The 27,322-nt window shown below is 38.2% G+C and overlaps 1 protein-coding gene across 7 annotated transcripts in view; it reads left to right on the top strand.

Annotated features, from left to right (window-relative positions):
* The window catches only part of LOC128015601 (leucine-rich repeat-containing protein 7), a 125,610-nt gene that overhangs the window by 28,032 nt on the left and 70,256 nt on the right, over window positions 1-27,322 (top strand). For 6 of the 7 annotated variants that reach the window (XM_052599575.1, XM_052599569.1, XM_052599571.1 and 3 more), the window contains exon 1: window positions 10,670-11,265. The exons of the other annotated variant lie outside the window; for it this stretch is intronic. In XM_052599575.1, coding sequence (XP_052455535.1) covers window positions 11,241-11,265 — 25 coding nt within the window. In that variant the 5' untranslated portion in view covers window positions 10,670-11,240. Of the gene's footprint in view, window positions 1-10,669; window positions 11,266-27,322 lie in introns of those variants that run through there. 7 annotated transcript variants of the gene reach the window in all.

Genomic DNA, 27,322 nt, shown 5'->3' with positions numbered 1-27,322 from the left:
TTTCTGGTACATCCATAACTCTCATCTAAACAAATCAGATCAGATGTTTAGTTTAACAGCCAGTAGGTTTGAAAGGCTAACCCTGTTTCCTGACTGGAGTGGTTTCTGGCTAATAATTAAACATTTACAAAAGAGAAGGGAAGACAGTGGCTTGGAGCACCCCAGAGACAGTTCTTGGAATACTTTAAGCATAGATTTGCCAAATAGAATTGCCCTGCCAGGCAGACAAGTGATTAACCAGTCTGCCTCAGACAGCTGTGATTAGCAGAGATATGTGCTTATGCAGAAAACATTTGTTTGCATTTAAATCCATTTGGCCCCATGCAGTTGTCCAATTCAGTTCCATAAAGGTGAACTATATTGTTGTGCAATTCTTGGTTTGGGCCTCAGGATTCCATGTTACGTTCATGCCATCTGTTACACAAGCTGATCTGACACAAATATGCATCTGTTCAACAAGTATGTTAACATTATAGTGGAAACTAGCCCCACCTGAAGGGACAAATCACAATGCTTCAAAGTGCATCTACTGTACTGTATGTGTTATGTAACATAAAAGATCATAAAAGGAGAGAGAACATATGCCCAAAATATAAAGATGACCTGTTACTCAAAAGGCAGTGTGCAAGCGAATTGTAAATGCTGACAGATGATGATATCCTGCTGGGAAAGAGATCAACTTTACCGTTGTTGTGACACCCGATCAATATAATGTGTGATATTAGGTAACTTTTTTTGTTGTTGTTGTTTTTGTCCCAGTATGTCCAGTGTACATTAGATTTGAATTTCATTTTTATAAAACTAGAAATTATAATTTTGCTTTAATATATATAGATTATATTCAGCTCATGAAAAATGGGTGCAAAACCAAAAGTGTTGCGTTTATAATTTTGTTCAGTATATATATATATAGACACTGAGGGACAAAGTTTAGAATAATTCAGATTTGTAATGTTTTTGAAAGTATTTTATGCTCACTGAGGCTGCATTTATTTGATCAAAAATGCAGTAAAAACAGTAATATTGTCACAGCCACACCTTCTACACTCCCGGAATCGGACACTTACGCCACACCCACTCGTCCCCAATCACCCGAATTCTGAACTCCTGTGCATCATCACCAGAACCACATATAAAGCCATCAGTCACCATCACTCATCGTCTGGTCTTGCACCGATCTCCTCACTTGCCTGAACGCCATTATTAAACCTACCTGAACTCTTGAACCCTCTTCATCCTCGTCAGTCTTCCTGTCCCCATCGTCTTCATCTGAGCACCATCAAGGGAAGTTGTGTTGTCACCGTTCTATCCACGTGTCAAGATTCACCTGTGTCTGAAACCTCTGATTCACATTAAACTACCTTATCACTGAATCCTCTGTGTCCTCGTCTGTGTCTGACAGAAGACCAGACCGCATGCAGAGCTCTTCGGACACGGGCGAGGACCGCACCGCGGATCCCTTCACGCAACTGGTTCACGCTGTACGGTCCTCACTGATGCAACAAACTCCCCCTTCTTCACCGGCTGTCAACAACTCAAACACCGCTACAACTCCGGTCACTTCTTCAGTTGCCCCTGCGAGTCCCATGGCCAAACCAGCGACATACAGCGACACGGCGGAGGATTGCAGCGGTTCCTGCTACAATGTTCCCTCTATATGGAATCCAACTCTCATTTATTCACCTCCGAACGCAGTCGAGTAGCCTTCATCATCAACCTACTCTCAGGTAAGGCCCTCCAATAGGCTGAATCTCTCTGGGACTCGAACTCCCCTGCCCTTGGATCCGTCACTAACTTCTGTTCCCAGTTAAAATCCGTCTTTGGCCATCAAACTTCTGCATTGTCTGTCCATGACCAATTATTTACCATTCACCAACAGAGAGATGAATCTGTGAGTGATTATGCCATACGCTTCCGTACTCTCGCTTACATAAGCGGCTGGAATGAAACTGCCTTAATTACAGCATATCGCCACGGATTGAATGACAAGATACAAAGTTTGATAGTTGTGTACGAAGACTCACTAGGACTAGAGAATCTCATTCAGAAATCCATTCGAGTTGCCCAGAGACTCACTGCCTGTCATCCGCTCACTCCCGCTGTACTTCCTCCGCCCGCTATACCATCTGTCGCTCCTCCAGCACCTGAACCCATGCAAGTGGACTCTCACCATCTGTCCGCATCGGAACGTCAGCGGAGGATCAACGCCGGGCTATGTCTCTATTGTGGGGGAGATGGACACCTCTTACCATCCTGTCCAGTTCGACCTCCACGCCCAGCGGTGAGTACCATCCATATACCTCCTCAAACTGCTCATCTAACTAAGACCTGGGTTACTCTAAACCACCTTTGCTCTTCTGTTTCAGTACAAGCCCTCATCGACTCCGGTTCGGCGGGGAACTTCATCAACCGGCAAACCTTAACTCGTCTCAACGCCAAACATCACCGAAGCCCTGTACTCAAAGTAACCACCATACTGGGAAAGCCGCTGGGCAAGGGTCGTGTCCACTATTTCTCCCCCACAATCATCCTCCGCGTGGGACTCCTGCACGAAGAAGACATCACGTTCATGGTGCTGGAGGAATCCACCGCAGACATCATCCTGGGACGCCCCTGGCTTAACCTCCACCAACCTCACATCCATTGGCCCACTGGCGAGATCCTGAAATGGGGAATGTCCTGCCATCATACCTGCATCACTCCTCCAGCTAAAATCCCCAAGGTCAGTCCTCCCTTAAGGAAGTCTTCCCTACCGGTCCAGTCCACATCGGTGGAGAGCCCCGAAACGAAGAAGGATCATATCATCCCTCCTGAATATCGGGCGTTCCAGGATGTGTTCAGTAAGCGGTTGGCAACGAAGCTACCACCTCATAGGCCATGGGACTGCGCCATTGACCTCCTGCCTGGAGCAACCCTTCCCCAAAGGACGAATCTATCCCCTGTCCATCCCGGAGCAGAAGGCCATGGAGGAGTATATACAGGAAGCCCTCGCTCAGGAGTTCATCCGACCATCTACTTCCCCTGCCGCTTCCAGCTTCTTCTTCGTGGCCAAGAAGGAAGGAGGCTTGAGGCCGTGCATCGATTATCGCCACCTCAATTCACAAACCGTCAAATTCAGTTATCCTCTTCCCCTGGTCCCAGCGGCGTTGGAACAACTACGCGGAGCCAGGATCTTCACGAAACTGGACTTGAGGAGCGCCTACAACCTAATCCGCATCCGGAAGGGGGACGAATGGAAGACCGCTTTCATCACTCCTTCCGGGCACTATGAATACCGGGTCATGCCGTATGGGTTATCCAACAGTCCATCCGTCTTCCAGAACTACATGAATGAAGTCTTCAGAGATTACCTTAACAAGTTCGTAATTGTCTACATCGACGACATCCTCATCTACTCCACATCCAAGCAAGAACATATCCATCATGTCATCCTCGTACTCCGAAAACTCCGGGAACACCACCTTTACCTCAAATCCGAAAAATGTGAGTTCCATACGCCCTCAGTCCAGTTCCTAGGTTACATCATCGACCCATGTGGCGTGAAGATGGACCAGGGGAAGGTGGACGCCATCACACACTGGCCTCAACCCGGCTCCATAAAAGAACTTCAACGCTTCCTGGGCTTTGCCAACTTTTATCGAAGATTCATCAAGGACTACAGTTTACTCAGCTCCCCTCTAACTTCTCTCCTCCGAAACCGGCCCAAGTCTCTGTCCTGGAACCCCGAGGCCACTGAAGCTTTCCACCTGCTCAAACAAGCCTTCAAGACCGCTCCAATCCTCATCCACCCTGATCCCAGCCACCAGTTCATCGTGGAAGTGGATGCCTCATCCACCGGGGTCGGAGCAGTCCTCTCCCAGCGGCAGGGGAATCCACCACGACTCCATCCATGTGCCTTCTTCTCGAAGAAGCTATCCCCGGCGGAGCAGAATTATGACATCGGTAACCGTGAACTACTGGCCATTAAGCTGGCTCTGGAAGAATGGCGTCACTGGCTGGAGGGAGCCCAGTTCCCTTTCGAGGTGGTAACCGACCACCGGAACCTGGAATACCTCCGTGAAGCCAAAAGACTGAATCATCGCCAAGCTAGATGGGCCTTGTTCTTCACGAGATTCAACTTCAAGGTCACCTATCGCCCTGGCTCCCAGAACAATAGAGCCGACGCCCTCTCCCGTCTTCATCAAGCAGATCCCGAACCCGAATCTCCAGAACCAATCCTCCCTCCAGCCATGATAGTTAGTCCTATCCAGTGGAGTATTGATCATCTGATTGCACAGGAAAACCTTCAACACCCTGCTCCGACGGGAGGTCCAGAAGGGAAACTCTTCGTCCCCCCTCAACATCGGATTACCCTCCTGGACTTAGCTCACACCTCTCCGGGCTCTGGACACCCAGGCAGGAGGCAGACCCTCTCGCTCCTACAACAGCGTTACTGGTGGCCATCGATGGCTCTGGATACGGTCCGCTACCTCAAAGGATGCTCCGTCTGCGCCATAGCAGACACCCCTAGAAGACTCCCGGAAGGTAAACTGGTGCCTCTGCCCATTCCTGAACGTCCATGGACCCATATCGGCATTGATTTCATGACTGACCTCCCTCTCTCTCAAGGCTACACCTGTGTACTGGTAGTGGTCGACAGGTTTTCAAAATCATGTAAACTCATCCCTCTCAAAGGACTCCCCACTGCGTTCGCCTGAACGCCATTATTAAACCTACCTGAACTCTTGAACCCTCTTCATCCTCGTCAGTCTTCCTGTCCCCATCGTCTTCATCTGAGCACCATCTGGATCACCGTTCACCACAAGGGAAGTTGTGTTGTCACCGTTCTATCCACGTGTCAAGATTCACCTGTGTCTGAAACCTCTGATTCACATTAAACTACCTTATCACTGAATCCTCTGTGTCCTCGTCTGTGTCTGACAAATATTGTGAAATATTATTACAATAAAAACAAATTCAATTTAAATATATTTAAAAATGTAATTTAATCATGTGATGGCAAAGCTCCAATCTTTATTGTCACGTGATCCTTCAGAAATGCTGATCTGGTGCTCAAAAAACATTTCTCATTATTATCAGTATGGAAAACAGTTATCTTAAATTGCAATTAAATTCCACAATATTACTATTTTGTGTTTTGGTAAAATAAATGATTTATACATATATGTTACACTGAATGTCATTTTTCAAAAATGAGCTTAGCTGACAAAAGTGCCATGCTTTTTGTCATTGTTTTGCTCTCATTGAAAGATCTGGACCTAGTTCCTAATCCTGTTGTCCTACACTTCCTCTTCAGGCACTTTCTCCTTCTCCTCAGCTCTCACCCAGAAAGAATGGAGAGAAGGAGGTTGCTATGGCAACAGAGAGCCCACGGGGAAGCTAAGAACAAATAGTGTTGCAGGGTTGAGATTCCTGCTTCAGATGAGAAGCAGAATTGTGCTTCAGAAGCTTTATATAGACAGAATAATTATGATCTTTCTTTTCAATTTTGCATCTTCATTAAATAAGATGTATAGCGTCTCCTGCTTGGCCACTGTATGATGGAATTCTGTTGTCAAGCCTGTGTAATGGAACATTAGATAGTGTATTTCAGAAACTCTCGGAGTCTGCACATTTACACCTGCATAAAGGATAAATTGGCATGTCGTCACAATGTATTCTCAGGTGTTGGCAAATATTTCTATTTTAGGGTATGTAGACGTACCTTTCATCATTGGATGTGCTCAGGTCTGCCACACAAATAAGGAATTCTAACAGGCCTGATTTTGGGAATAGAAAATGTAGCTTTTAATCAGAAAAAATAAATTGACAGAAAAAGTTTTTTTTTTTTTTTTAAAGTTGTTAGCATCAGTGCTCTGCCATTTAGCTATCTAGCTAGTTTGCTTGCATTACTTCCTTAGCAAAAGGAACAAAAAGGCAGTAAAAAACAATTTTCATTGCAAAAATAAATACATTTCATAAAATAAAGTGCACCAAACTAGAAATTGCACATCCGTTTAAGTAAAATGACACCACTGTTCCTATTGCAGGTATATTTTGACAACTTTCACAACTTGAACTTTCACAACCATGTGACACACAAGGACCGATGGCGTTTGACACGAGTGAAATCAGGTTGAGGAATAAGCTTTATTCAAGACAGAAATCACAAGGGAGTGTTTCTGACTGAGCTGAATCATTTTGGAAAATAGAGGGCCATTTTAGTTTCACACTGGGTGATAATATTCGTTTTTTTCTCCCTCTGTTTTATGATGTTGTGTAACAACAAGGAAAGGTGAAATTGAGTTGTTATGACTGTAATGTCTCTTCACAAACAATCAGTTTTTTTCTTATATTTTCGGAAGGAAATGGTGGTGAATGAATTTTGGAATAGAAGTAAAGAGCCTCGGGGGGAGGCATTTTAAATACTTTTTGAACTCAGTGAGTGAAATAGAGAAGTAGTGTCCAGACACTCCTGTGGGTTCAGAAAGTGCTGCAAAAGATACACTACAAGCAATACTTAGTGGTCATCATTATTAACAAAAATGCTCAAGTTTTGCTTTTGAATCACTGTGGTTTAAGGTTATGACCCTTTAATGTGTGTGCTCATGCCCAGCATATATTATCATCAATATCGCTAAAAGATATTTAGTTTCATATAAGGAATGGTTTGATTATTTTAAATGGTTTGATACTCGCAAACATCACTTTCTTGTTGAATTTTACAACCATTATATCATTTTTCGATTATGGAGTTAGCGGTATTGTAATTACATATAATTTTAGGAGCCTTTATTCTAGTTTGATTAATTAAAAATAACATTAATATAAATGAAATAATGTGAATGTGAAAGGATGTAAAAAGATCATTAATCTCCCTGTTCCTTGTGGATAAACTAATACATTAATATTCTTCCCCCTTTTTATATAGTTTCTCTTGTGTTTGACTAAACTGGCATATTAAGTGTCATTTTATTGATATGCTCTGTTCTGCAGCATTCAGAAGGATGTCTGTTAGGTAAAATAAGGTGAAAGAATAAAGAGAGAGATCTCTGGGTGTGTAATATATTTCAGGAGCAGGTACATTTCATTGTCACTTCAGAGTGCTCACTTCAGTTAGCTGATTTGACAGTCTCATGAAACTGAGAAGACTCTGCTAGCAGCATATTTAAAAGACATAAAGCTTCTCGCTGAGGTGCCAAGATCCTGATCTAAGCACTAAAGGGACCCAGAAGATAGAGATGGGCTGTGCAGATCTTTAATGAAGTAGTCACTACTTGAGAATCTAAGTGGGGATTTCTATAAAAACCAAAAAATAAATAAATGAATGCAAATTAGCCCAGTGTCAGCGGTTGTCAGCATTGTACACCTTGAGCCTGCATGGCTTACAGACATATAAAGTATTTACATCTGAGCATTAGAAAGGTGCATGTTTGATGCTTCATTTGCATAGTGGATGCCTAAAGCATGTTCAAGACTGATGCTAAGTTTAGAAACTACATTTTCTTTCAATTTAACATTTTCTTTTTATTTAGGAGCTCCATTTTCTTTTATTTTTGATAAAATTTTATGTTTTGATTTATTTTATTATTGATTTGTTGTGAGGTGTCAAAGAGATAGTACACCCAAAAATATATAAAAAAATATATTTAACAAAAATTAATTATTAACTCTCCCCCATATTGTTTAAAAATTGTATGATATTTTTCTGTGGAACATAAAATAAGGTATTGGGAGAAATATTTTATCCAAACAATAGAAATCAAAGGGCTCCAATGTTGTTTGGTTCACTACATTCTTCAAAATATCTTCTTTTATGTTCTACAGAAGAATGAAATTTTGGTTTGGAGTGTTAATGATCTTTTTTTTTTTTTTTTTGTGACCTGTACCCATACTGTAGTATACATTAGAAGGACAACGTTTTAATTCTGCAAACATTATCCTGCTAATGGACATGCATCAATTATAATGTTAAATAAATTACATTTGTTTTTACTGTACACTTGAAAAATTCCCTGTCTTAGTAATGCCATGAACTTTAGAACATAAAGGAACTTTAAAGAAAATTGTCTTTGCTTTCAAAGCAAGTACATAACAATGGCATTTTGTTATTTTTTAGGTATTTAGACCACAGAACAATATATTTTACAGAGAGAGAGAGAGAGAGAGAGATTCAGAATAGATTCATATAGGTTACTCTCAAATGCACTTTTAAAAGTTCACAGTTCAGGATTCAAGGTACTATCGGGACATTTTTATCCAGTAGGCTTGGATGGGGGGTCATGGACAAATGTACAAACACGATTCCAAAAAAGTTGGGACACTGTACAAATTGTGAGTAAAAAAGGAATGGAATAATTTAAATATCTCATAAACTTATATTTTATTCACAATAGAATATAGATACCATATCAAATGTTGAAAGTGAGACATTTTGAAATGTCATGCCAAATATTGGCTCATTTTGGATTTTGAAAGTTGGGATAGGTAGCAATAAGAGGCCGGAAAATGTACATATAATGAACAGCTGGAGGACCAATTTGCAACTTATTAGGTCAAATGGCAACATGATTGGGTATAAAAAGAGCCTCTCAGAGTGGCAGTGTCTCTCAGAAGTCAAGATGGGCAGAGGATCACCAATTCCCCCAATGCTGCGGCGAAAAATAGTGGATCAATATCAGAAAGGAGTTTCTCAGAGAAAAATTGCTAAGAGTTTGAAGTTATCATCATCTACAGTGCATAATATCATCCAGATGTTCAGGAATCTGGAACAATCTCTGTGCGTAAGGGTCAAGGCCGGAAAACCATACTGGATGCCCGTGATCTTCGGGTCCTAAGACGGCACTGCATCACATACAGGAATGCTACTGTAATGGAAATCACAACATGGGCTCAAGCATACTTCCAGAAAACACTGTTGGTGAACACAATCCACCATGCCATTCGCCATTGCCGGCTAAAACTCTATAGGTCAGTCTAACTGAAGTTGATTCTAATCATTACAATGACAGTGAATATGATTATCTTTGGATCAACTGATGATCCATCCACTGATGAAATGATGTATAAAACAAGAATGAAATATAGATCCCTCCGTACCAACAGTGTAACAAGGGAGGTCATAACATTTTGAGCTAAAAATATCAATAGACCTTATGTCAGACAAAATAAAGTTGAACACAGCATACTTAGAATAAATACAAGTATAATTGAATACAGTACAGATGAAAAAAAAAAACAGTATTGTTAGTGGGACAGATGCAGTGCAAATTACAATTTCTCATTATCAGCTTCAGTCTGGTGTTGTCGCCTGAAGAAAAAATGGGATTTAGGTATCTGAATCAGGGATTGGACTGTTATTCTCATTCTTTTTTAACTCAGACTGTATGATCATGTAAATATGTGATTTAAAACATGGTTTACTTTGGTATGTCACAATATGCAATACAAGGCCTGCAATTTGCCAGTCTGCTGTAAATGAGTATTAACAAGATGCTTTAATTACGGTCCAAAATTAAAAAATTGCATAGTCCTACACGACCAGAACACATCATTCAGTACAAAACCGTAAGAAGAGAGCGACTTGAACATGGAACAATTATCTTGTTGGAAGGATGTGAAAATGTTCGTGATTTCTCATCTGCCAACAAAGGGTTACACAACCAAATGTCCTAAAAGTAGGCTAATAGGAAGACAGACGAAAATAAACAGACCAAACTGCAAAGAATGAATATGATAAGCTTCTCATCGATGAAGGAAACTGAGAGTTTTTAGAAGGTGACACAGGCTGCTTTCCTTCTGCATGTAAGGTAAAAATATCATGGTGAGTCCAAAGTCTTGCTGAAGTTCTGGACTGTCCTGGATCCACTTCACAGAATAGCTCAGATGTGAACAATAACAAGTAGACAGTCTGAAGTTCAGGATGGAGATGAGTCTGTTGTCACAGAGTAGCAACTTATTATGAATTGTTAGCACATCATCTATTGTAAAAAGAAATGTTGGAATTTAGTGTTTTCCTGACAGTTTTCATTGAGAGTGACTGACACTTGATTGTCATAAAAAATTTTTTTACATAAATGTGTAAAAATAAATGAATAAATCTCTTTTCTATGTGTGATCATAAATTGTATTAATTTGTAAGTGTTTAATTAATTTGTATATTTGGAATTTGACATTACAAGTTATATTACTAGTGTCTGCAACAGAAAAAAAAAATGAAAATGCATTTTCTAAGCTGCTGTATATGAAAAACAAAAGATGGCTCAATTTAGATTCAGCCATAGGCAGTCATAACTTTCTCTAAATTTAATTAGCTTTTTAGTACCCCTCTGAACTATTAAGCCCCCCTTAGCGTAAAAAAAAAAAAAAAAAAAATCGCCAATGGTCCTGAACCAATAGATTTACTTACTATTTAAGTTAAAAATAACACGCATGTAAACATGGTCATTATCATCTAATAACTGGGACTACAAAGTGTTGTGGCCGTATTTAGTTTGTTGTATATTTTGGTTTATTTAGTTACCATGGTGAAGTTTTGCGGTTGTAGTGAGTGACACATTTCTCCATCTTAAATATATTACAATGAGCAGATGGGCGCAATAGTGTCGTTTGCGAGTACCGGAGTCACGTCACACCGGTTGTCCTCTCTTTCTCTGCTTCTCTCTCTCTCTGTCAGACCACTCCTCTCTCCTCTTCCGATCACCTCCACTAATGATCCTCCTCTCCGGCACCGGGGACAGAGTCTCGCGCCGCGCTCGTGTGAGCCTGAGGAACTGTATCTGCTGTTTTACCGCGCCGGATTTTGACCCATCAAACAGAAATAGTGGACAAGATGGATAGAATTCAAGAAGAAACGCGCGGGCCGTAGCTACAGACTCTATCCCGTCACGACATGTCACTTGTCATGACAGAGCCGTCTATGAGCTTTACTGAATATGCGTAACGAGAGAAGCAGATACGATTTAATCGTTGACAATGAACTTGAATTTCCATTCCTCCACATTAACAGGAGGACATGGCTCAACACACATTCTATTCATTAATGCTTTGGAACATAATTCCTGTTTTGGCATCATCTCAGTAAGACATCGGTAGCGCAGTTTGTGAGTGCACAGCGCATTATGTCCGTCCAGTGCTGCATTGATGTAAGGGAAACGCTGGAGCGGAGCACAGACCGAACCGTCGTGTGATGTGACTCGTGTCTCAGCTGGGATTAGGCTACTGCTGGAGTACCTAACAGTCTGTAGAAACAGCCTAGTCTAATGGACAATTACTCAACGCTTCAGTGTAAGTTACCATACCAACTCGTTTTAATGCTGATATTAATGGTGGTGTAAGTGGTAGTTAATATCGGGTTATATTCACTTAGGGTACAATCTAAAGGCCCCCCAGTAAAAATGTGTTGGTTTCTGGTTACAAAGTGAATGTATATTATATTTAATATAATATAATTTGAATTTAGCAGATTTTGTCAAATTCCGTTTTTTTTTTTTTTTTTTGTCATTGCACGCAGTGACCTTATAGATTGGTGTTGCAGTGCATATAGTGACAAACAGATGTTTGCTGCAGTGGTGTCAGTTGGTATTTAGTGTTTTGAGAGACAATAAATTCAAAACTGCCTCTTACTTTGCCTTTTAAATTGATTTGCCTGACTGCTCTTACAGTATACCCCGCTAAAATGTTTCACAGATTCACTGCAGCTTTACTGCAGCTGTACAGGTTAAATTAGTTTTGTATGATACCTAGTAGCATCTCATCACGACTCAGTAGCCTCAAGTGATTTAGAGCTTGACATGTAGCCAAGGGAATTCTCACAGTCTTTTTATTACGGTGGCCGAGAAAGCTCAACATGCTGCAACTTAAGAAAACACATGCAAATTGAAAAAACATCAGCAAATGAAGAAAACATCTTCATCAGTTTGACAACACAAGTGTTGCAAATCATCACTACACATGCATATAATGAAACGCGCTGCAAATCATCACAACACATGCAGATAGCGAAAAGCGCTGCAAATCATCACAACTAATGCATATAGCGAAACGCCCTGCAAATCATCACATCACATGCAAATTAAGAATCAATGAATGAAGCATTGCAAATTTATTTTCATTAACCTTGAAATTATATTTAGCTGAGGATATCAAAGTTAGCCATCTTAAGTAAAGTTTTACATTTAATCATGTAATTCAGCTTATTCAGGCTAATAATATCCCAAAGATAAAGGAATGGTGTTTAAAAAAACAACATGAAAAAAAAAAACTCACCTTTCAGTTCACCAACAACTCCACTGACCAGTAGCCACTGCACGATAGGCAAATCCCAGCCGGGTCCGCCACTTTTTGAGGTTTTGTTGAAACATTTCCATTGTGGTCAGTGCTATTTGCATCGCTTTTTTAATTGCATGTGTTGTGAGGATTTGCAGAGCGTTTCGTTGTATGCATGTGTTGTGAAGGATTTGCAGCGCGTTTCGCTATATGCAATTGTTGTGATGATTTGCAGTGCATTTTGCTATATGCATGTGTTGTGATGATTTGCAGCGCGTTTCATTATATGCATGTGTTGTGAAGGATTTGCAGCACGTTTCGCTATATGCAAGTGTTGTGATGATTTGCAGTGCATTTCGCTATATGCATGTGTTGTGATTATTTGCAGCGTTTCGTTATATGCATGTGTTGTGATGATTTGCAGCGCGTTTCATTATATGCATGTGTTGTGATGATTTGCAGCGTTTCGTTATATGCATGTGTTGTGATGATTTGCAGCGCGTTTCATTATATGCATGTGTTGTGAGGATTTGCAGCACTTGTGTTGTCGAACTGATGAAGATGTTTTTTTTATTTGCTGGTATTTTTTGAATTTGCATGTGTTTTCTGAAATTGCAGCGCGTTGAGCTATCTCGGCCACTGTATTATATTCCTTTATTCAACATAATACAGAAAAGTGCTTTGTAAACCTGTGGATATGACACTCTGCCATATTGTACCCAAAATTGCATGACTTTTCTTCATATGATCACTCCATCAAAATCATACTGTGACCTCATTAAAGGGGACATAACTCACACAGTTTCTGCCAATCTCATGTTAATCTTGAGTACCTATAGAGAAATAATGCATCCTTCATTTCTCTGAAGAGTCTTTAGTTTTATCAGGTTTATAAAAGACAGATACAGCTGTTCCTCTTCTCTCTGAAAACAGTCAAACTCCTGGAGGCATGCCGTGGGCGGAGTCACGAGCACGCAAAGCTTTTGCATAGTATCATCTGCAAACTGTGACATCAACATAAATAAAACAGGAACAAAAATAGGATTGACTTAAATTTAATTTATTTATAAATCATTTGTCACAGAAATCCCAGGAACAAACAAACACACTGGCACAACTTCATGTTGCATCCACTATTTCCTTACCGTTGGGTTCTGCAGCACTGCCGATGACTTCTGTAACCGGAATAAAGCTCTGGGAGAAGTGCCCATAGGAATTGAGCCCTTTATGATGTCATACAGGGCCATACTCTAAAAAAAACTTTCAGAAAATTATACCAACCCAGAAGGAGTGTCTTTGGCACAGAAATACTCTGTCAAACGTCCAGTTCGTTTTTTTTCTAACTTTGCCCATGTTCAGCACGAGAATCCAACTCTTTAACAGTGTAAATAAGTCAGAATGCATGAAATAGCATGAGATCTCATCTGTTCATCTGTATCTTAGTTGAGCCAAACCAGAACTAAAAGTTAAACCAGCTGACTAAAACCACCTATTTATTCTTGTGTGCCCTTCTGCATGTAATTTCACATATTGCCACAATTTACCCTCCAGTTATGTTAATGGTTGAGACTTTCTGTGAATATCTTAGAGGGTCTAATGTTACTGAGAATACTGGATGAAACAAAATGTCTTTTGAAAAACTCCATAAGTTTTAAAGTAATCGTTCTTAATGCACACTATGCTGTTTGCACCTTTTTGACATTTTTAGTGGGAATACATCACAAAACACTCATTTTTAAGAGTTATTTTATTAGTTAACCTTGGCAATAATGTTATGTCCATCATCCTGCACTTCCTAGAACATTTAAGCAGATATTTCTTAGCATACCTGCTGTGAATGTAGTTTCTCAGTCTGCTAAGAAAGACAATGCTATAACCACTTACATGCTAAACTGCAATATTCTGAGGAGGTATGTATGCAACAGATAAGTTGCTGGACAGGTATAAGCAGATTAGGGGTCGCAGTGCCTCGTTCTGCCAGAGAAATAGGACCATAGCAGACATGACGGCTGAACAAAAGCTTAGTGGCATGGCCGGTGGAGAGATGTTTGTATGATGGGCCTTGTGGCTGTCAGGAGATAAATAGCCCTTTGCTAGCAAGGGAGGGAGTTGGAAGGCTTGCTGGATCTGTTCCAAGAGCTTGGAGAGAGCAGGGGGGAACGGAGGCTGTGGCCAAGGGCACTTACATGGACTGTGCTGCTGCCAAATGCCAACCACTGTCTGCATATATATAAGTAAAAAATATATAAAAGATGATATCTGAGATTTTCAAGCAAGATGCCTTCAGTACCCCTATCTTCTAAAGACAAATAGTCAGCAGAATAGGATCAGCATGCTGCAGCTGGGCTTATGTGTCTGAATTCGGTCTTGTACCTGCTATGTTATGTCTTATGTGAATAGATCTCAATTGTTGCTATTGTGACAGGAGTTTTATAGAAAACAGTCAAGAAGTAACATTTGACATGTCAAAGCCACATTTTGGATGAACTCAAATCTTTATTCAAAATCCATGAAATTGAACTCGGAATGATCAAGTACGAAATTGAGGCTGGGGGGAATACTCAACAAGCCCCTGTGCTTGAATAATTTAATTATGTATGCTTGATCAAAGCAGGGGAGCTTATGGGGACATGCAGAAGTTGTTTTTAAAAATTAAAAAAGGTTTTAGCTCTTGAGTATTGTTGGTGGTTCACATGAGCCATGTTAAATTCAATTCATTTCTTTCTTGCAAATATTTTATAAAGGTGCAATTTTATGTGCAATGCATTACAGTTTATTTTGGGACAATCAATTGTGTTGGCTGCATGACCTAATGTTTAGCCAAAAAAAAAAAAGGAATGGAATTTTTTAATGAAATTATAAACTAAACTAAACAAATATTATTTTCTTAAACTGTAAATGTAATTGATTGAGAGTTTGCAGCAGTGTTATTTTAGTATCTTTAAGAAATTATTATACTTTTTGATTATTTTTTTTTTTGTGTGTGTTAAATATCCCAGAGGGCACCTTAATCAAGATGCTGAAACATACATTTCTTCCAGTGGTAATTGGGTGAATATAAGAACTTAATCCCACACTGAAGTTGGTTTAATGAATGTGTAGGTCCAGTATGCTTGATGTTCAGTTTGAATCAAATTAATGTTATGTCAAGTTTTTGATGTCAGTTTGATTTGCATATTTGACCTGTTTTTTTGATGACAGTGTTTGTGGTCAATTTTATGTCTTTTCAAGATCAATTGAACACTGGAATGTTTGTATAGGTTTTATTAATTTAAAAAATGAGAAATGTTGCTTTTGTTAGCTGTAATAATAACCTGCCCCTAATCATTTTTTTTATTCTTCTTCTTTTGTTTTTGTATTGAATAACTTGTCTGAAGCTGCATGATTATTTTATGTCATGAAACTGATGTGTGATGTCTGATCTTGAAAGAATGCAAGATGAAAAATGTTATCCAATGTTACTATCCATAGATGCTTTGCTCTTTGTATGCTAGTGCAACACAAGTAAGACTAATGCTTTTCTTCATGTTACCCAGAGTTTTGTCCAGTGCTCTGTAGCCAGCTACTTCCATTTACTCTTAAGGTGCATTTCAGTACATTGGTCTGCACGCAGTTGTGTCCTGTTCTGCTTTCTGAAGGTTTCTTACAATGACGACTATTTTCACAGCCTTAGGCTACCATTACATCAAGCGTAGAAGTGGCTTTATGAGATAAGTCCAGTCCATGCGGTTCCATTTTCTTTGTATCATAAATGTTTGCTAAATGTCTTTATAAAATTGAAATTTGCTTTTAATATATTCCTCAAACTGACCCTGTCATTCCTTTATGATTTCTGTAATAGTAAATCTTTATGGTTATAGGCTTTATTAACTAAATGGGCTTTATATTTGCCTACATAGCATCAGTTCTTTCAAACTTTAATGTTTTGTTTGAGGTTTAATGCAACATTGTCAGAAGCCATTCACAGGCCTGTAGGCAGTGACAAGAAATAAACACAATTCACTCCATTAGCAGTATGTCTAAGGACGTGACGCAATGTTTTTTCCCCCTTACATATATAATTATACTAGTCTGCTGAGGTTTAGAGCTTTGCAGTCCAGACTGTTAAGTGTATAACCAAAGTTAAAGTTTTTTTTTTTTTTTTGGATGTAGAGATGCAATGATTTAAATTTTGCTGGCCAATTCTGATTTCCAATTTTTTTGTAAGTGTGACCTGCCGATGTCGATTTTTGCTGATTCCAAAATTGAGAAAATGCATAATTTTATAAGACCAATGTTTGAAATATTTTTTGGGACATACAAACAAGAAATGTTGGAGAAATGAAATGTAGGCTGCGGCAAATAACAGTTTTAATAAATGAGTCATTTAGTCATTCGTTCAACCAATTAATTCAAATGTTACATTCATTCAGAAATGAGGCAAGTCAAGTTGTAATGAATGGGTTACTGAATCAATGACTCTCTCGATTTGTTCAAAAATGTGGATTCATTCAGTAATGAAACACTGCTGTGTGTTATTGGAGACTCCAAACAGTTATTCTGTGGCTTGGATTGGAACTATTTTAGAAATGTTGAATTACAAAATTATTTTGCAAAATTAAGCAAAAACACCCAGGTTACCGAACATAGCCTCGGTTCCCTGAGAAGGGAAAAACGTTGTGGACTGCAATGCTGATGCATTGGGGAAACACCTTTCTACTTAGAATACTGAAGCCTGATTTGCTTAATGCCATTCGTGTGTCCTATAGGGAAGCAAACATATATAAAAACACCACATTTTGTTGTTATGTCCTGGTAATGAAGCAAACATGAGTTCAGGGGCTATAAAGCTGCTGAAGCCATAATGCAACAATCGACTCACTCAGTGGTTTAGAGAATAAACATACAAGGCTGATGGGCAACCATGACCATGGTCAGAACTCCATAGCTGAATAATTGTGTTATTCGAGTTATTCGAGTTTAAACATCCTGCACATCCTAAACTCAGTAAGTTTTTCTTCTTGTTGTACTGTCCACCTGACATTTTCACTGAAGATGTTGTGCTAATTTAATTGATAATAATGTTCAGCGCTCCTGTTGGTTCTAGGTTTGACAGTCGTCGTAGGAGAAGTCACATTGCAGGAAAGTGTCAGAAAGTGTCAGCACATTGTGCTGAAAATATGAAGATCACACATCTATGGAAAATGCTAACATTGACCCATGCATTCATATATACAGTATGTACCTTAAAGGGTTAGTTCAGCCAAAAACAAAAAACTCCTGACTCTGGAGTCATTCTATAGGACTATATGACTTTCATCTTTCAGACGAATTTAGTTGGAGTTATTTAATCTTTGATCTTTCAAGCCGTTTGATGCAACTTAGCGGGTGTTGCACTCCATCGGTCCATGAGAAGTTTAATAAAAAGCTCATCCATTAAGAAAAAGGGTCTCACATGGCTCTGGGGAGTGAAAAAGGCCTCCTGTAGCGAATCGATGTGTTTTTGTAGGAAAAATTCGTAAGGATTCATGTAAAGATGTGCAGAACTAGTTTTTTTTTTCTGTAAGGAGGATTTAAGATCTTTCACACTTTGATGAGAGTAAGGGAGACAAAACAGTTCCTGAGCTGGGGTTGTTGCATGTTAATATTACCCCCCTTCCTTCCACAAGAGGTAGTGATATTTTATCTGAAGACAAAAGGTGTCCTTTGTTGTCCACAAAACCTGATCAAATCAAGATGGACTCATTATGTTGCGTTTTTCATGTTCTCTTTGTGACCTAGTTACTGTCTCGTGTTAGTCGTGTCATTATGTTCAGGTGTGTCTTGTCAATTACCCTCTTTAATGTTCCCCTTATAATTTGCATTCTGTTCAGTGTTTGGTTGTCCGGTCTCGTCCGGTCTCATTGATGTGCACGCGTGTTTCTGCCTTAACTTTATGGACCCTTTGTGGATTATTAAAGACTTTGTATCATCATCTGCCTCTTTAACATGCTCGTGTACTTGACAGCATCTATAACTTTCTGTGAGTGCTGTTGCACTCATCTGTTATGGTTTCTACATGAGTCTCATTATTACATGATCAGTATATAAATATATTATCAGTCGCCTTTTACACTGAATGCAATAAAATCACTATCACTCTCACACAAAGATTTTTGGTGGCCAAGTTTCAGTGACATTTTAATCAGGCTTTTTGTCCAGTCGGGCAAGTAAAATTCTCTGTCACTTGCCCCTTTAAAATATCTACTTGTCCAGACAAGCGATAATCGATCCCTGTGGTCACCCCACAGTTTACTTTGGCCCTTCACGTATTACAGATTGGCAGTATTGCGTCATATCTATTGTTTTGTTATATGTAATATGAACGTAACATTCAGAATTTTAATAATGTATTACATATTAATATATTATTAATATATATTACATTTTAATATCATATACACCCTGACTTGATAATCACAAGCAACTAAAAATACAAAAGTCTGCAAGTAATTCTAATTTTAATTTCAACCACAATTGGCAGTAAAGTTAAATTGTATAGTTCCCATTTAGGTTACCTGACTTAACATTTCTACAGTTCATATTGTCACATTAGGACCAACCAGATGTGATTAAGAGAAATTGAAGAGCATTTGCATTAGAAGAGCAGAGGTGCAAACAGCACAATCAGAGATAATGTTTCACCCCGGCACGTTGCAGCAAGTTGGTTTGTACAGTTGTGCGTTTAGAAACAATGAATGTAAAACATCCGATACCTGTTCAAACTGTATTGTATTGCAAAGCACATATGAACATATCAGTAAATAATCATTTAAATATTGTAATTTATTAGCTGTTTCCATTAACACCAGCAGTGAGGTGAAATCAGGTAAATCAGGCCACAGTGATTACAGTACTTTACAGTACTTTACAGTATCTGAATTTTTTTAATATTCGAAAGAACGTTGTGTATCAGAGATAACGTTTTAAGAGTCACATCATAATAAAGCAGTTTAGTTATGTGCACTTAAGGCTGGTCTTTGGCATGCGGCATGTGCTGATTTTGAAGTTCTAAAAAACATATTTAACATTCCTATAGCATAACATTCTCTGTGATTAGAGAAACCCAGCAGTCTCTCATGCAGAAAAGAAAGCCCATAGGGCCTCATTAGAATCAAAATGCCAAGTTAGGTACAGACTAAACAGTCTGCTGATAGACACACACAGAAAAAATACATATATATATTTGCATAAAGATAAAAAAGTGAATTTATTACATTTGCCTAAAAACTTCTTTGGACTGGCAGGATGTTGTCAGTTTATTGTATTAATCGAATGTGACTTTTATAAAGATGATTTATTCCCTCTGCTTTGATCATTGCATTAGCGATTGGCGACTTGACAGAGCACTATACAATTGAAATCTTATAAAAGAAGGATTCAAAGATGGTTTCTGTAAGTTTTTAAGTATGGATGGATGGTGCTAAGCCATCTCCGTGCTGAAGTTAGGCTGCACCTGAGGGCTTTTATTCGATTTCTGGCAGGAGATGTGGATTTTGCTGTGAACACTCTTTATTCATTTTGTTCATTCTGACTTCTGTAGATCAACTACTCTTTAAATGAAATAAGTAGTATTACTTTTCTTTTTACTAGTAATCACAATCAACTTTGCTCTCAATACCTATTGCATTGTGCTTGGCTGATATGAGCCTGTACTTCAGTAGCATTGTAAAAACATTTAATTTCACTTTAGGTGAATGTGTAGCTTGTTAAATGAAGCTCCACTTGAAGTAGCCTCATACTTTTTCTCTTCTCTAATACCGAAGCAATCAGAAATAAGTAGGTCACTGTTAAATGTGCCTAAGAAATAATATATGATGTGATAAATCCATGCATGAGCTGCTGCCGCCTGTGGACTTTAATGCACTTCATTTGAACACCTTTTAATTCAACCATTTAAACTTTCCAGATGAAGTACACAGTCATCGTGTGGCAGTATGTGGTTATGCTTAAGAGCATCTCTGTCTGTGTTTGCATTCGTTGACTTGAATTCTTGCTGACACATATGTACATACTCATACAACAATGCCTTGAGTTTGACATAATCTGTTGAATTTATATTTCATTAATTAAATATTTAAAATTGTTAACATTTTTCTTTAATTCATGAGAAAAATGTAATATGTTTACAATTTAGGTTTCATTATTTGTATAATTTGCATTTCCTGTGTGAACGTGAAATGACCCAGAAGTGACCCGCATGCGCAGAAGAGTACTCAAGGGTGAACGACGTCACTCGTTGTTTGCGGAAGTAGCTAACGTTAAACATGGATGTCAACAACAGTGTAGTCAACAGCGGAGCTCTTTTTGCAATATTAAAGTTATTTTCCCAACGGAGCCAGCACAATTACAATCTTCCCGTTTTAAGAAGTAAATTAAAAATAAGGTTTTTGGCCATGCCGTTTTGTGGAGCAGTGTTAGCAACGTCGGTACAGAGAAACGTGTGCGTGCGGAGTCGCAGACAGGAGTGGTGGGATACTGATGTGAGTGGCTCTTCTCGTTCCTCCCTACTTCAACGCAGAATTATGGCGTTTGTAGCGTATCAATTACGTACGGGTCGGATACATGTCGCCTGGCCGTTCAGACGGAGGTCGCATTTCAAAAGATCGGATACGTATCGGATTCAGGACCACATACCCAAGTGGCCTGGGTCACATTTGAAAAGATCTGATCTGTGTCATTCAAACTGTCATGGAAAGATCAGATAAAGGTCGCATAGGGGCAAAAAAACGGAATTGGGTCATTTCAGCCTGCAGTGTGAACGTAGCTTAATATCCTTTTCTGCTACCTTGAGATTCTCCTTTGGCATTGCCCTCTTGTATCAGCCTCAACACAATAAAGAACAAGAAATTCCCATTTTCCCATGTGTAGGCTTGTGACCACATGACTCGGTACTGTCTGAGTCAGTTTAGCGCAGAGAGTCCGAAGGGATTACTCTTTCTTGTATAACACCCTACAAATGGAGATTTCACATGCAGTGCATCATTCTTTAATCCATTACTTGAGTCGTAGTCTTCTGGCTCACTGTGTCACGCTTGGGATCCTAATTACATAGACTGTCTTTGATTGCTGGCCAGTACTTCACTTACAATACTGTTTGATGTTCAGCTGTGATTAGCGTACATTTTTTCAGATCCTCTGTGTTATGGGAAAGGATTTCAGAAGTGGGGAAAATACATTAGTACTATGACACACATTTTAGATTCTAGATTCATTTTATAATCTTGTTCACTTGACTATAAATGTACAGTCCATAGTTTTTTTGTCTGTATGTGACAAACATAGAAATAATCATTAATTTCTTGCAAAGATGATACTAAGGGGTGCACCACCCCTTTAATTTGGATGAGAATAATACTAAGAGACAATATCTACCCCATGGTGATATATATATATATATATATATATATATATATATATATATATATATTACCCTGCAATTGTACTTTTGATATGCTAAAGCCGTATACTTTAAAGTCTGCTAAATTGGAACGTCTAATTTTGTGCTTAATGAACTTTAATTTTTGCAGAAGTAGTGCTAGGAAGATATACTTATGTACTGTATATTTGATTGTACTAAAGTGGAATTGTTGCAAGTATACTTATGGGACACTTTAAATATCTTTCATTTAAAGACTGATATTAAACAGAGACCGTACAATCCTTATTAACAGTGCTATTAAAATACATTTTAGGCATGCTATTAAGAAATGTGCATGTGCAATAAAGATTTTTTATATATAATTTTATATCAGTGAGTCTTGAGTGATATGTCAATAAATATTTTAATGGAAGTATACTTAGTATGAAATAAATGTATTTTAAATAAATGATGGCACAGGATTTTTTTTTTACTAGGGGTCACAATGGCCACATGCACTTCTATTATGAGCATCGCTAAGAAACAAAATAACACAATTTTATACTAGCAGAGCAGCATTAGATAGCATAGTATCATTATTAAAAGCTGAAATTGCAAACACTTTATTGCTTTATATTATGAAGTAACCTTGCACAGACTCAGGTTTGATTGAGACTTGATTTTATCCACCAGGAATTAGTTTATTTATTTATCATTTAATATTATTTGTTTCATTAATTTGTTTTGTTTTATTTTATTTTATTTATGGAAAGACATGAACCAATATGTTCAAAAAAGGTGAAGACCATGAATAAAGAAAGTAATCAGGGTTAATTTTAATCTGTTCATCTAAAAGATACCATGAAGCAAATCATGAGGTTATCTTTGTTATTTTTCAGATTGTAATTTAACAAATGGTGGAAGGTGCTGCCTTGTGGGTGTTTTCCAGCAAAGGATTTTAAAACTTTACTGCTTTCCATTATCTCCAGCCTGTGCTTGCACAAAAGACTCATGGAATCTGCCAGTGCACATGGTCCATTAAATCAGCTCAAGAAAGTCATTGCAATCAGCTTACCATTTAATTAGTTTTTACTGGGGTGTTTAGGAAATTGTTTTTCTTTTGAATTGCATGAATACTGCACAAAGTGGGAAATTAATAATTGTCAACCTCTATCAGCTTGCGAACGACTTCCAATATCACTAGTAGGCCCATGTCACAGTGTTGTATAATGCTAGTGAGATTACTGTACTTGTAAACAGACTTATAGTGCTGGGTTGATGACTTATAAGCCACCAGCGTGAATGTTATTTGCTTATCAGGTCTGAGCCTGTGGCATTCTGATTCTTTCCCATATCAAGAGCATTGTAGTTTAACATGGATGCTGCTGCCTAAACGAGATTATATTTCTGCCTCTGTTTTTGCATCCACACAATGGCATGTCACACTACATTTCACTTTGATTGTATTAGAAGCAGCAGTTATTATAAAAATAACTTTGTCTTAAAGGAATATTTCCTCAAAAGGAAAATTCTGGTGTTATTTACTCGCCTCATGCTATTCCAAACTCATTGTTTTTCTATGATGCACAAAAAAGATGCCATTCTCAGACTCTTGAAGGTAAAGCAAGAAAAATGCAGTATTCCAAGGGTGAGCTTCCGGTTCTATTTCCTTTCTGTCTTGTCTAAAAAAAGCTCTCTCTCTACTGTCTTGTGTCCTGGATCTGTCTCCATTAGTCCAACTGTCCTTGGGCCTCAAGATCCACACAGGCAGCTAGGACTCCCTTCCATCAAGGTGACCTGAAATACTCATATATACATTGCTTAGCCCAAACGTTGAATTTTTTGCATATTCTCTTGGTGTTTGGCAGCACGGATGGCTCTTTCATCACTGTCATTGTGTCTAATAAATCTTCAGCATAGTTACATAAGTGTGTTTTAACTTTATGGGACAAAGCCGTGCTGTTTTTGGGCCAAAATTTCACTTTAGATTATTAAATAAGTTATATTCTTGTATCTTTTCATCATCTTCTTATGTTGTTTCTGCTTCCTCCCAACATACTCAAACATTTAAAGGTGTAGTTTATATGAAAATGAAGTAACTGTCCGCATCTGCATCTTTTTAAATACGGTGACTTTGTACACCACGTGTGAATCAATTACATGAATCGTGACCGATCACAGTGCAGCAATTCTGAATGTAAAAGTGTGAATAAGAAATAAGAACTGCAGTGAAAGTGACAAATTTTTGTGAATAACAACTTAATTTTTGATGTTCATCACAAAGCTCTCGAGTTGCTTCAGAAAACATGCATTAGTTGCACAGACTATAGTTTACGAAACTTTTTTGGCATTTTTACACAATTTTTGGTCCCTATTCTTTTTCATTATTTACACTACCCTTCAAAGTATGGGGTCAGACAATATTTTAGAGAAATCAATTATTAATATTGGTATTCATAACCGTCCTTTTATCTTTAGTATTAATATAATTTTCAGTAATTTTCTTTATTTTAGGGTCTCTGAACTAGTTGCTTATTAGTATGCATGTTACTAGAATATATTAAACACATATTAATGCCTTATTCTACATACAACTTAACAACTTACTAACTATTAATAAGCAGCAAATTAGAAATTTATTGAGGGAGAAGTCATAATTAAAGCTCAAATATGGAGGAATTTTGTAATAAAATTTCCGAAAATAACTTGCACAGTGTGATATATTTCCTGTGATATATCTATTTTGTGTACTTACAATATCTCAAAAGTCTCCAAAGATTTTTTATTTCAGAGAAATTCCGATTTTAAATAACTGGCCGTCCCGGAAAAGAAATGTCGCCTTTCAGTGACGCAATGTCCGCTCTATACTTTGTTTCCGGTGTAGACCATGTGATGTTCCACCACACTGGAATATCACATGGTCAAATGCGGAAGTGGTGGTTATGTTATAGCCGCGCGTATGGTTTGGTTGTCGTTGTTATGGATCACGATTACTCTTTGGCGAGTATTGAAGTGCCAGTAAAACGTAAGCGTCCATATTCGGATACACGCAGACTGTGTGACAAATGGAGGAATAAAACCAGAATAAATATCGGCCAGGCGTTTACGAGATGGAGAGAGCTGCGCGAAAATCTTGGACTTGACAGAGACTCTGCTCTCGCGAGTGTATTGATAGACAGGTAAGCAAATCAATTATTTATTTTGTTATTGTACAAGTAACTTAATAGTTACAGTAAAGATGATTTTAATAGATATGAATTACACCACATGCCTGTACATTCTGTCACTGTAGCATTTTTTTATCAATAACGTTACCTGTGAGAAAATAACATAACGTGGAAATGGACTGTTTCAGTTTCACGTGTGGTGACCGAGATTATGGCAGTACAATTAAATACAATCGGATATGTGTTGTTAAAAATATATTTAGTCATTACTTGCAAATGTTCGTTCAAATGTACTTTTAGAACGATTGGTTTGAGCACGTTAAACAACACGGCATTAACCATCAACACGTAACACTGCACAACTCCTTGTTAGTGCGTCCGCCTCCCATTCTGAAGACCCGGGTTCGAGCCCCACTCAGAGCGAGTGCGAGGAGCGTCAGAGAGGACACGGGAGAGAGGGGTATTACATAAAATAATACGATCAGATATACAGGTAATACAAAAACGAATAAATTACCTCATCCGTGATCATGATTCGTTTATCCAATTTAGATACATTGCTATGGTGAAAACGCATTAAAAACGACATATCCCATCGTTACCTGCTTCATAGCGTCATCAAGCTTCGCCTTTGTTATTGTTGGAAATGCGCCCTCTTGTGGTCAATTACAAAAATCACATATTGCAGCTTTAATAGTGAATAAGTGTTCCCTATTCTAAAGTGTTCCCTAATTTTAAATTATTTTTAGTTTTAAAATGTTGTTTACATTTCATTATTTAGTATTTTCAAAACAATTAACAGTATTATTTACTCATAGCTTAACATTGTTGCAAGAAATATATATTTCAAATAATTGCTATAATATATTTATAATATTTAGAACTCTCCTGAAATTCATGCATTCTGTCAGGTTCCATAAAAATATTAAGTAGCAGAACATTATATATGTTCCATTATTGACTTCGCTTTGTAATGAAAAAAGAAAAGGCAAGAAACTGATGCCTTGCCAGTGGATCATTAATTGATCCTGAATTTAAAGCCGTGGCTCTCTATTTGCTCTGCTTCGGGAAGGATAGCTTTGAAAATCCCAGGGGCATATTTGTTTTCCTGCATGTCTTCTGCCTCTGATTATTGGAGAAAGCTGCAGTGTCTGCCAAATAGCCGTTCCTCATGCTGAGGCAGCAGCGAGGCTGATCTTGAGCATTCATGATCACTGAGAAGGAAAAATGGGACACAGCCAAATGGACAGAAAGCAGGTCGCCTGGTCATCGTAGCAGTTATGTCCAAACAGTTGTGTTCTTTTCTGGAACGGTTCAGCAATGTCTTTGACAGTGCATGGAGAGGTTATAAGCATTTGTGGCATCAGTTTGCTTGACTAATAATGCCTTATATCAGACACAGAAGATTCATGTTTCATCAGCCGATTCAGCCATGAATGCTTGTGACAGATGTCTCTACAGGATACTGTTTTCAGAATCAATCCATTTTCCTTGACTGTGTTTGCTTTACTTTGTTAAAGCATCTGATTGACCTTCAGCCTTTCAAAAGCAACATAGTACTTTCCCAGCAAGTCTCTCCAGGACAAAATTATGCAAATCCATTTCTGTTACCTGCTGTTCTATTGAAAGCTGGCCCTTTATCTCAATATTTTGGTGCATGTCATTAGAGAATGACGCTTTGTGTGCATTGCTGGCAAATTATAATATCAATGATAACATATTGTGCCCTATTAGATTGCACAGCCAACACATGCTTATCTTTCTAGCTGCCACTTTGCCTTTGTTGTCATTTTGTGAAATGATTTAAAATACAGTACACCTGATATATTTTTTTAACCTTCCAGTCACAGCCTGACGTGTCCTTAGATTACGTGATTGTGATTCAGTTGGTGTGCAATAAAAAGGCCTAAATTAAATCTGCTATATAATCTATAATATTATCTGCTCGATTCTTATGACTGCTTTGTGACATTTTTGGATCATCTAAGTTTCAGCTACCTGGAGGGACAGAAACTTCTCAGGTTTTCGATAAAAATATCTTAATTTGTGTTTTGAAGATTGACCAAATTGTTTGTGTTTGGAATCACATGAAAGAGTTTTTATAAAAGTTTTATAATGGCAGTGAATGGTGGTCGAGATTTTGAAGCCCAAAAAAGTGCATCCATCCATCATAAAAAGTGCTCCACACAGCTCCAGGAAGTTTATAAAGGTCTTCTGAAGTGAACCGATATGTTTGTGTCAGAAAAATATCCATGTTTAAAACTTTATAAACAGTAATATCTAGCTCCCGTTAAATATCTTATGCGTGTTCACAAGAGAGTGGCATTCCAGCGGTTGACATAGGATGTGCATAGCGTGAGTAAATCATGGGGTAATTTACATTTTTGTCTGAATTATCCCTTTAGCCTGATAAGAGTCAGATGAAAAGCCTGGCCTTGACAATGATTTATTTATTTAGGGATTACGTTAAATAATTCTGTCCTTAACTTCATTATGACCCATACATTCATTGTCAGTTTTAGCAATTCAC

The sequence above is a fragment of the Carassius gibelio genome, chromosome A6 (genome assembly GCF_023724105.1).
Source record: "Carassius gibelio isolate Cgi1373 ecotype wild population from Czech Republic chromosome A6, carGib1.2-hapl.c, whole genome shotgun sequence".
Classification (NCBI taxonomy): domain Eukaryota; kingdom Metazoa; phylum Chordata; class Actinopteri; order Cypriniformes; family Cyprinidae; genus Carassius; species Carassius gibelio.
The sequence above is the reverse complement of the archived record's forward strand: the minus strand, read 5'-3'. Positions and strand labels throughout refer to the sequence as shown.